Source organism: Mauremys mutica, chromosome 11, assembly GCF_020497125.1.
Source record: "Mauremys mutica isolate MM-2020 ecotype Southern chromosome 11, ASM2049712v1, whole genome shotgun sequence".
NCBI lineage: Eukaryota > Metazoa > Chordata > Testudines > Geoemydidae > Mauremys > Mauremys mutica.
In genome coordinates this window covers 83,385,312-83,397,067 of record NC_059082.1, presented here as the reverse complement: position 1 = coordinate 83,397,067, position 11,756 = coordinate 83,385,312, and the positions used below count along the sequence as shown (strand labels likewise).

Below are 11,756 nucleotides of genomic sequence, written 5' to 3'. Positions count from 1 at the left end.
TTCCAAAAACACGTTGCAGCTCTGTCAATATATATACACACGTTTTATTTACAACCCTATGCCTGGGCTGTGCCCTATAGACATGCCTATAGAGTAATTACATCACAGAGGGAGGGGACAGGCTCGGCTCGGGGCTGCATGTACAAGTGTTCAACAAAACAGATTGTTTTGAATCAGTTAACATGGTTTTTGTCTAAAATCCCCCTGCTAAATCTGTGCAATTGATTTAAATAAAGTGACTCCAAAATGAGGAAATGGTTGTTGCTCCTCTGCTCCCCTTTCAAAATGATTCATTCCAGCTTCCACCCGAGAGAGGCTGCTGGTTTCTTCCCCTCTGCATAGAGGAACTCCCAAAGGCTTTCGCTGCACCGTCAGTGGTGCAGAGGCTCATCGAGCTGCACTGTCACCACCTTCCCTGCACTTAAAGGGGCTGAGTAAAATGCCTCTGAGCTGGGCACCCTGTTCAACTACGTTTCAGTCTGTTCCCAGTGAGGAAAGGGGGCAGTTTCCTTTCACTCTAAGGAAACGTTACAGGCAATGCTTTATTCTAACAAAAAACGGGCATCCGAGGCTGAGTCCATTAGTCAGGGTACTTGGTGCATTAAACGATCAGGCACTTACAAAGCAGCACCTACCCCCAGCTCCTTTATTTTCTCTCTCTCCTTACCCCTGCTCTAGTCACGCCACTGCACGTTCCAAACCACCTATCTGAAGGAAGGCTCCTTTAAGAGCAGACATCCATCCATCGGGGGGGGTAGCACTGCTACAACCAACAGAAAATCCATAGGCAACCCCAACAGCTGGAGGCTTATTCAATACTGCAGAAGTCTCAGTGCAAGACTGTGCCTTCCTGCCCCAACTATGATGTAAAAATCAAGTACATGCTGCCAGATGATGTTTACTGGTCCTCTTTGACTTGAACAAGATACAGTGTCACAAGGGCAATCTCCAGCTGCTTCCATTGCATTTTGAAACAGTAATGGGAGATGTCATGCTGCTGACTGACTGACAGCCCTGGAGAGTGAAGGCCTCTCTCTGTCCCCAAAGGCACTGCAGGGCCAGCTTCCCTCACAACCTGCCTCAGCCCTGAGCTGCAGGGAGGCTCTGTAACAGTAAGAGGAATTCAGTCTCCATGGCCCATCCAGTCCTTTGCCTTGCTGCTGAAATTGAAGGAGGAGACCAATTAGTGCCAAATGTGATGGATGTTTGTGGGTTTGGCTGTGCATCCACTAGGATTTGGACTGAGCGCATCAGCCTATTTCACACAGGCCCTGAACACCCACCTGCACAGAACCGCTTCCAGTTGCTAACTACCTGAGCTGGATGTGAACAGGCAAAGTGGAGGTGAAAGGCGCTGTGTCCCACTCCCACCCAGGACCCCTCTCAACTTAAGATTACTTTAGTTTTGCTTTGCTTAAAGCTGAAGGCTGTTCTCATTCCAGGCTGAATACAGCTTCTGCTGAAGATTCAGCCGTCTCCTATCAGAGAGGGGGGTAGGTGACAAGTACTCTAGGTAGGATACTTGTCAGGAGAAGACAACTGAATGAGCAGTGGTCCCTTCTCTCCAACATGTGCACGTTATCCCAACACGCTATCGTTGAAAGCGAGGCAGACGACTGCTTTCTGGTGGCCACTGTATTCCCTCTTGATCTCGCCTGTCTCCACACACCAAAGCCTGGCCAAGTTATCTGAAGAGGCTGGAAGGGGAAGTGAAGAGATATTGACCATAAGGAAATTTCACACTTGTGCCTGTTTTTTCTTGGAAATATGTACTGCAGTGTTCCATACAGCATGGAATACTCACAGGCAGCACTTTGAAAATACTAAAATGGCCACACACATTTCAGGCTACCTCCTTACCACATGGAAAAACCCAATGCACATTAGGCTTATATTAAAGAGACAAAGCGGGGGAGGTGGTATCTTTTATTGAACCAACTTCTGTTGGGGACAGAGACGCTTTCAAGCTTACCCAGAGCTGCTCTTCCAGTCTAAAGGAGGTCAGGGCCAGACTTGAAGAGGAGCTCTGTATAAGCTAGAAAGCTTGTCTCTTTCACCACCAGAAGCCAGTCCAATAACGTATTATCTTACCCACCTTGTCTCTTTAATATCCTGGGACCAACACAGCTCCAACACCAGAGCAAACATGAGGCGTATGTCTGATTAAAACAAGATGCAATAGGTTTTATGTTTAAAAAACAAACAGGTAAAAACAGCTAAGAGAATTAGTCAACTATATGGTATAGGGGAAGAGCGTATGAGTGATGGATCACATGCTTTCTGTGCGGGGGGAAGGAGGGGATCCTCCCTTCCCTTGGACCAGATGCATTTGGCATGAATGGGGGAGGTCTGCTGCTTTGAAGCATTGTGAATTGGCAGCACCTCAAGCTAGAGAGGTCAACAAATCCTGTGATGCTATACAGGCCTCCCTCCCTCCAAGGGATTCTTGGGCTATCTGGCCAGTGACGCATGTCTTACCAGTGACAATATACTGAGAGTCCCCAGAAAACGCGCAGTCCCACATCCAGCCACGGGAGGTTTCTCCTGGGTTGTTACTCTTAATGCTCAGCTCTGTCATTAGAGAGAAGTTTGAAGTCCTCCAGATCTTACATGTCTGGTCTGCAGAACAGGTAGCTAAGAGCCTGGGAGGGAAAGAGGGGAGAGAGACATGTGTATATGTTTATGATTTGGTGCTATGCTTCTAAATGACTCACTAAGCTGGTTCTGGACTGGCAAACTGATGAAGCACAGCATGCTGGGGCCGGCAATCTTCACAGGCTGTTTTCCCCAACCCAGTCTTAGAGGACAACGGTCACCATCGGCCCTCCTTAATGCAAGGTAAATGGGTAGAGAGAGAGACTTGCACTCTCAGAGAGGTCAGTAAATCAGATCTCTGGTGTAAATGCAGCTCTGGTTCTCCCAACCATAAAAAGGATTGAAACTTCCCAGAGCACTTCTGAGATCATTAAGCAAAACCAGGGAAATAAGTGACAGCAGTCCAACTGATAACTCAGCTGCTTCCTGAGCCACTCTCTCGGGCAGCTGGAACGTTGCTACGCAGCCAGCATTATGTCAACAGCTGGGGCACAGCCAGTCCCCTGGTACCTGACTTGAAAGGGCACTTTTGTTTTAGCCACCAGTAAATAGCTAAGCTGGCAAGACACTCACGTGGAATCAGGGCTGAACTTGCACTGAAGGGCATAGCGGTTGTGTGCTGGAATTTTGGTCTTGGGGATTAGCTGAGTTACCTCCTCTCCAATGCCACCTGTTAAATTCCAGACATAACAATTGCCCTACGAAGAGAGAGAGACATTATTGCTGCAAGAGACCAGGAGAGATTTAAGCACCACCCCCTTTGATCTTTATATCCAAGTACTCACCACCTCCTGCTCCATGATACAGCGAACTTTGCACATCAGACACACGCACAGAAGCAAAGTGTTGCTATGCAAAGGCAAGCTGCCTTCTAATGCGTTGCTGCAGCAGTGACAATTCACATTGCCTTTCTCCTGCTGTACTTACTGAACTGTTGACAGCTGCCATGTAACTGGCATCTGGGTCAATATGAACTGAATTGACAGAAACTTCAGGCTCTGGAATGAGTTGTTCATTGTGGTCTGTTTTCAGGTCCCAGATGTGAATGGCACCACTCTGATCACCTACAATTAGCTCAGCCTGCAAGAAACAAACAAATTCTCCATAATGCTCAAACACCAACTGGGGTAAATGTCCATGTTTAGCATACCCGAGAAAAAGTGCATCAAATGCAGCTGCCACTCTCGTGTAAGAAGTCTAGATTTTCCTATTCTATCCACTTATTCATTAATATGGCAATCCTTTAGATTTCCATCTCGCTGTACAAACGTTAACTAGTTAATCCTCGCTGCACGCTGCAAGGTAGAGAAATATTATCCTCATGTTACAGATGGGAAACTGAGGCAGAAAGATTAAGGCCTACATTTTCACAAGTGTCTGTTAATTTTCTGCACTCACCTACAGACATCTGGAGCCTGATTTTCAGAAGCACTGAGCGCCTACAACTCTAGCTGAAGTCCACTTCAGCACCTCTGAAAAAATCAGGCTCTAGAGCTCCAGGTGGGCACCGAAAATTGAAGCACTCAAAATTAGTGAATACTTTTCAAACTGTGGCCTAAATGATCTTCTCAGGGTCCCAAGTCGCTATAGGATTTGTTATGCTGGATCAGATCACTGGTCAATCCAGTTCCCTATTCTGTGAGCAATAACTGTTGCTTCTGAGACAGATGACCACTGCCCATAATGTAATTAGCCCAGGGGGCAGAGCAATAATTTGTCCCTGATATCTCCAGTCATCAGCTTCCACCATTAGCCATGAAATTTGATTGCCCCAAATGTTAGAACAGGTCATTAGATTATCCAGGCCTCTATTAAAAAAATATATATCTCCAGAACCTGAGTCTTACATCCTGTGGCAGTGAGTTACACAGGTTGATGACACTATATGAATAAGTATTTCCTTCTCGTTGTGCTAATTTACTCTGATTTGCTCTTGAACTAATGTCCTTCTTACAGCACTGTAGTGTTCTGCTTAGTCATGTTTTCAAATGCAATAATTGTGTACAATATTGGACGCTAATATAAAACTTTCCATTTTCAAGCACTGTCACTGTACAAACAGTATTAATTAGGTGAAGGTCATCACTGATATAATCCAAAATTCAGCTCTTGCAAAATTAAGCTTTTACAAAGCCAAACATTTTCAGGCTTTCGCACAATTAATAGAACTGAACAATCAACAGAGAGAAATCTAAAACCATAAGACTCAACACAAAGTACTAATAACACTTCCTGGGACTGACACAGAAGCAGGCTGATATTTCACATATCTTGGCAGCATTGTAAGTATTAAAGGTGGAGCAAGTGAAGACATTAAAGCTAGAACAGCAAAAACCAAACATGCCTTTGTATCTCTAAAGCCCATCTGGAGAAACTGAAACCTTGCGCTCCAAACTAAACTTAAATATTTGATCATCATTGTAAAGTTGATCTTACTATATGGTGCTGAAACTTGGAGATTTCTTAAGATCTAAACTCCAAGTTTTCACAGTGAGTGGCCTTAGATAAATCCTCAAAATCAGATGGGCAGAAAAAGTTACAAGCCAAGAACTCTGGAGAAGGATGAAACAGAAACAGATAGAACAGGAAAATACAGAACAAAACTGGAGATTATTAGTACATCCAGGGAGAAAGATCTGAATAACAAAAGACAGACACTGGATTGGAACCCCCGGGCAAGAGGCGACAAGGTAGAGACCAAGGATAACATGAAAACGCACAACAGAAGCAGAACTGAAAGCTATCAAAATGACATGGGAAGAAGCTAAGACTGAAGGAGGAGACCAGCAACGAAGGAAGACAGCAATGAAGGCCCTATGTTCCACGTGGAACACAGAGGCATAAACATAAGGAGGCCAAGGAAGTGTTTGCGGGGGGGGGGGGGGGAAGAGATAGCTCAGTGGTTTGTGAGTTCAATCCTTGAGGGGGCCATTTAGGGATTGGGGAGGGGGAAGAAAACAAATGAAAAACCAAACCACCACCACCACCCAGTCAGGGACAGTACTTGGTCCTGCTAGTGAAGGTCCCTTTCAAGGTCCCTTCCAGCTCTATGAGATAGATAGATGGAGATATGGAGATATGTCTGTGATTGTCACCTCTCAAATGACAATGGTTTATTTTTCAAGACAAACCTTTCATTGCAATGTTTGCAACTCAAACATTGGAGTCTTGAGCTTGTAGATAATATGAAATTGACTTAACATGGATTATCAAAATAGAAGTGAAATCAAATGGTCTATTTGCATTGCCTCAGCAGAGTGAAATACAAAATTTTAAGAAAAAGCCCACATACATTTTCCTTATTGCAGGAAGAATTTAGGGGGAATCAGCCCACTAACAGCTACAGTGTTAAACATGTTTAATGTGCAAGTCAAAAGTTTTAAGCCTCCACTAGCAGAAATATGTAATTTTTAAACAGGATTTTTAAATCAGCGACCATAATATCCTTGAAAGAATCCAATAAGCAATCTGAGTAAGAATGAAAAAATGAAAAGGTTCTGAGCACCTTTTTTATTTACTGCACGAGGGATGTTTTGCTTTCACAATAGAGAGTGAAGAACATTTCCATGGAGCAGGGCGCCTGTGTCTCAGTTCAGCAGATCAGAATTAACAAATAGACACCATGCACAGTACACCAAGAAGTGGATCTGCAGCAACAAATGGCAGTATTGCTTACGTAACAATCCCGCACTATGATGCCTATCCAGTAATGCCACCTAGTGCTCAGAGAAGCACTGAACAATCATAGAAGTATCTCATCTACCATACTTGCAAAAATTCACTCTTCATGGAGACAGGTCATTATCTGGCTCAAAAGTACTATAATATCTTTGACCACCCTTTGTAGCAACCCCAGCATCTAGTAGTTAGAGCAGGAGTTGGACGTCAAGACTAGCGAGTGCTAATCCTGTCTCTGCCTTTGATTAGCTTTATAGTCTTCAACAAATCACCTTATTTCTGTGTCTCAGGGCTTGCCTACACTAAACACGCTACAATGGCGCAGCTGTGCCGCTGTAGCACCTCAGTGCAGACATTACCTGCAGCAACAGGAGGGGTTCTCTCGTCCATGTAGGTATTCCACCTCACAGAGAAGCGGTAGCTAGGTTGATGGAAAAATTCTTCTGTCAACCTAGCACTATCTACCCAGGGACTTAGGTCGGCTTGATGCCACTCAGGGGTGTGGATTTTTCACATCTCCCTCCACCATAGTTAACCAATCTAATTTTCTAGTGTAGACCAGGCCATAGTTTCTCTGTCTCAGGTGCTAGGAGGCTGCATGGTTTGTAAAGCACTCTACTATCCTTCAACAGAAAGAGTGGAAGATATTAAATTAATTACAACAGTTGGGGAACTCAGATCTTGCTGACACTAATTACCTGACTCACACAGCCAGCCAGGAAGCCCTCAGCTTTATAAACAGAGGAGAAAATATTGTCATATACAAGAGCATTTGCTGTAATAACTGCCAACATAAAATGATGTAGCACATCAGATTTTAAACAAGGAGGAGAACATCCGTAAAACCTTCCTTGAGCAAAAATAAGTCCGGTAAGTGCAAAAGAGACTGCGTTTACCTGGTTGGGATGCAAGCAGACACAATTAATAGGAGCATTCACTTGGAAAATGCGTTGGCACTGAAGGTTACGTGATCTGGCAACAAAATGAACACAAACAAGAGAAGTCAGATGAGATGAGAGTTTACACTAAGATCTTCCATTTCTTTTATTTGCTTTGTGGCCTTGCACAAGTCACCTTACTTCTGGGTCTTAGGGTTGTCTACACTTAACACTGCAGTGGTGGTTACCCACAGCAGCTGTTTGACAGCACATACCAGCACTACACAATAGCTTTGAGCAGGATGTGAAGAATCCTATTTCCAACTGAAACTTCAGAAGGGATTTTAGGGAGACATAGAGACCCTTTGGCAAAAGGTCCCCTATTCTTTGTAAACAACTCTCACCTCACACCTGACAAACTCATTACACCAAACATGTCATACAGGATATTTATCCATAGTAACATGTAAGGTACCTACCAAAAGCTCATAACTTGTCTAGATTCACAATCACTGTGAGATGTATATACAGGTAATGTTTAAGGAATAATATTGAAAATATGCTTTATGGACTTGGAGCAAAACTTAGTCACCAGGGTAACAGGTATCAATGATGGTGCATTCAGGCAGGAGCGAGCTGTCACCCAGCCATGTAGCTGGTGATGCAGTGCAAGTATCAACTGCATAACCTTGCCAATACCAAGACTTTCAATGGAAAAACATCAGAGACAACTGCAATCAAGCAAACTCTCTGGAAGGTAAAAAAGGAATATTATAACATGAGGTTTTCCCTGGCTATGAACAGAAACAAAAGACTATTTCAGTATAACCCAGAGAAGGGAAAGGTCCTCGGTATCCTTTCACTGAGGAGACATCTTGGGGAGCAGGGATGTTCTCATGAAAAATTGGATCCTATTTCTTTGTGAAACCAACTAGCTCTGCCAGACTAAACTTAGGGGGCAAAGCCTACTTTATTAGAGAGGAAAGGGACCTATTCATATGTATAGACCCAAGCTCACACTTTACACCTTTGTTTTGTTAAGCATTTGTTTCTACCACTCTCTCGTTTCTAGTTAAATCTTTATTCTTTCTTACAGTAAAACAAAGATAGGTTTATGTAAGTGCTGTGTGGCTTACAGGAGCAGAGGTTTAAGGTAAAACTGGGGCACACTGCTCCTTTGCGGGCAGAGGATCTGGGGTTTCTTGAGTAGCCAGTGTCAAGAGCTGGAGAGCACAGAAAAACGATTAAAAGAAACTCAGTGACTGGGATGCACCCACAATTAACTTGCAAGACATAGCCCAGAGGAGAGTGCTCGAGTCACTAAAAGGCTGGTGGTGTGAGGGAGCTGATCCCCACCCAGGCACAGGTAAGACTCCCTCACTCTGGCGGCAGAAGGTAACAGAGTAACTCTCAGTCTGGGAACCCCATGCACTGTCTCAGTTACCCAAACTGGAACTAACCCAGAACACTAGGGTTAACACTCCTCTCTTGTTAAAGGTACTTTGGAATCTCTAATGATCAAAACTGGCCAGGACCTTCCAAATAAGGCACCTCCACAGCATCATTACTGGTTCAATATTGATTCTGGGAAAAGACTGCTACCTCCTTGTGTTCTTATGTTCTCCTGAATCCCCAGTGCAACTTCAAGGAAATGCCAGGTGCCACATGGAGGTCTCCCATCCAAGTACTGACCAGTGTCAGCCTTGCTGAGCCTAGGAGATTTTCATAAGCTCAAAGCCCAAGGACATTTATGGAAACCTCAACTCCCTTAGGAGTCTTGTCCCAAGTGGCCCAGCACAGGAATGTGGGCTGGCATCGGCGGTTACCTCAGGTCCCATATCCTAGCCATACAGTCTTCTCCTCCCGTGTACATCCAACGACCATCTTCGTGGAATCCAACAGAAGTGATGTTCTTACTTACGCCATCATAATTAATGACAGGGTTGGGGTTATTAGAGTTCAGATCATACATTCGAATGTGCTGGTAACCTGGGCGACAGAAATATGAACACTAATAGTCTTCTCTCAGGAAACTGCCAAAGCCCTATTCCACAACCTCCTTGTTTTGGGGCCACTAAAACACAGTAAAGGCAAATTTCACCATTTCACTCACCTCAGCAGTCTGCAACTCCAAAACTGCAGAAGCACTTCTCACGCGGATTATAGTGAGACATGCTCATGAAATAAATGACAGTTGGCATTTCTGAGCCTATGGTTGGTGGCCAACTGGTAATGAAAAGTGAATCATGTGCACTAGGGCTAAATTACAACAAGGGTACTGGGGACCACCAATATCAGAGGCTGCAGAACAGTTTCCACTCTGCAGGCATGAGAAAAGGTGGGGAGAAGCCCATCAGCAAGACTCACCTGCAGCAGCAATCATGCTGCGGTCTGGGGTGATCTCCAGAGCATTTACTTGCTAGCAGCACTGGTTAAGGTTAACAAAGAGAGCAATTAGTTCTCAAGCAGAACAAAAGTGTTATCTTAAATTCACACTGCTTTAGAAAAGTAAGGTTAACAAGGACTTTCTGACCAGTGGACCTTTCTTTAGGGATTATCCATTTTGGAAAAGGGGCACTTTAACACACCATGATGTGCCAGGAGATTTTCAAATCAAAAGAATTCTCCTGTTTAGAGCTTTAGTCTGACACTGACTCTGTTTCAAACATGTTTATTTAAAAGGTGGGACACAAAAAAAAAGTCAGCTCCTCAGACACAGCATAGTTAGATGTTGGTGCAGCTTGATTTGAGCTGAACGTGCTTCACCGTTTAAAAACAACACAGTACTCCCAACCACTATGCTCTACTTTTGACACAGCGGTCTTTTCAAATTCTGGATTTTCATTTAATGTTGACAGCATTAAAATGAGAGTCAATACAGAAGCAGTAAACTAGCTCTTCATTTTGTTCCAAAAATCTGTCAGAAGTGTATCCAGTGTTGAGGAGTTAGAAAGATTTGTAGGGGAGGCCAAACATGGAGAGCATCAATGGGGCTGTTTTCTTACAGGCACAGACCAATTCCTGCTTATTAAATTTATTTGTGTATGCGGTGGGATCCAGGAGGCTACTCTTCATTGATTGCAAAGCGCTTTTCCCAAGATGTTATATATTCATGCTTTTACTGCCTCATTTTTGCCCTTTGTCAAACACTAGTATTTATTTATCCTTCAGTGTTTCTACAGAAGCACAAAGCAGCACAGTTGGGTTTGTTTGCTTACCTCCTCATCTGTGGAGTAACATAACATATGATGCCATCAGGCATTTCCACTATTCTAGGAACAGTGGAGTTTTAGCTTACTGACTTTGTCTGGTCATGAGGGGAAGAAACATGCCCAGTTTCTGTAGGTCCTACAATTTTTTTTCCTTTTTATAAGGCAAGCATGCAAACAGAAGAAAAAATTCTCTGTGTTCCCCCTGAATCCCCTTCCCACCAAACTAATGCATAACAATGTTAGACAAGCCATTGCCTCATCATATTTTGGCACCCCATGTAGCAATTTCTGGGTAGTGGGCAGAGGGTGGAAGAGTTCCTCCACTCTCCCACCAAATCTGACTGCTGTTTTAGAAAGCGTCTCTCAAGCGAAGCACAAAGCCTGCCTCTGCTATGGCCACACCCTAGCATTTCAGAGAGCACCCTGGGAATGGGTGCTGAGTGCGCAGAAAGACACACGGATAGAAGATAGCATGGTTTCCCAGCCTTAAAGAGTGTCCAACGACTAACTGAAGCCGGGGTTGAAGTTCGGGTCAAGTGTCTGAGCTGGGGGCCATTTCAGGGTCAGCCCATAAGACAGAGGTGGCGGGAGGAGCTCGCTGAAGAGATAGGCTGAGAAAGATACAGGTTTACTTGGGGCAGGGGGGAGGATCTCGCCAAGGCACTGCAAGAAAAGCTGCCAGGGGCCGGTGTCCCTGCCCCTGAAGCCGGGCTCAGGCCTGTCTCCGCACCCTGCTCCGGAGGGCGCAGTGCTGCGGGCTGCCCGGCTGGCAAACAGACCCCGCCGGGCAGAGGCGGGCCGGCCGGCCGGGGCACCCTCCCTGGGAGAAGGATACAGAGTCCTGGTGCTGGACGGTCCGGGTGCAAATGCCGCTGTGCGCCTGCCAGAACCGGACCGTGTGGTCGTAGCCAGCCGTGGCCAGGATCACCGGGTCGCTGCCCACCGTGCCCTGCGCCGCGTTCATGGCTGGCAGCTGTGCGGGGAAGGAGCAGAGCGCGCGGTGAGACCCAGCCCCCCGGCGCCCGGTCCGAGACCCGGCCGCCCGGTCCGGTCCCCCCCCGGCCCGGCCCTGCCTGCCCCATCCCGGCCGCACGGGGGCGCAGTCCGGAGACGCCCGGCCCGGGCGCGGGCTCCCCTGCACTGCCGCCCTGGCGTGCCCACCACCGGCGCGTCGAGGCGCCCCCCGACCCGGCCGCTCCCAGCGTGGGGGCCCGGGGATGGAGGCGGGGGGAGGGGCCCGTTACCTGCAAGGCCCGGCAGGAGGACCGGGCTGGAGAAAGAAAGCCGTGCCGCGGCGCATGCGCAGAGCGAGCAACATCCCCCCCGCGGGAAGGGGATGCGCATGCGCAGAGTAGCGTCGCTTGTCAGGCAAGGGAAAAAAGAGGAGCGACGC

The 11,756-nt window shown here is 46.2% G+C and overlaps 1 protein-coding gene across 1 annotated transcript; it reads right to left on the bottom strand.

The window, feature by feature from the left end:
- Window positions 1–24: 24 nt before the first annotated feature.
- MLST8 (MTOR associated protein, LST8 homolog) lies at window positions 25–11,723 on the bottom strand. Its single transcript, XM_044981040.1, has 9 exons — window positions 11,608–11,723; window positions 11,199–11,336; window positions 9,519–9,570; window positions 8,978–9,140; window positions 7,170–7,245; window positions 3,523–3,675; window positions 3,169–3,293; window positions 2,479–2,642; window positions 25–1,697 (listed from the first exon to the last, which is right to left on the bottom strand). The coding sequence occupies exons 2-9, from the start codon at window positions 11,325–11,327 to the stop codon at window positions 1,579–1,581; spliced, it is 981 nt and encodes a 326-aa protein (XP_044836975.1). The 5' UTR covers window positions 11,328–11,336; window positions 11,608–11,723; the 3' UTR covers window positions 25–1,578.
- Window positions 11,724–11,756: the final 33 nt, after the last annotated feature.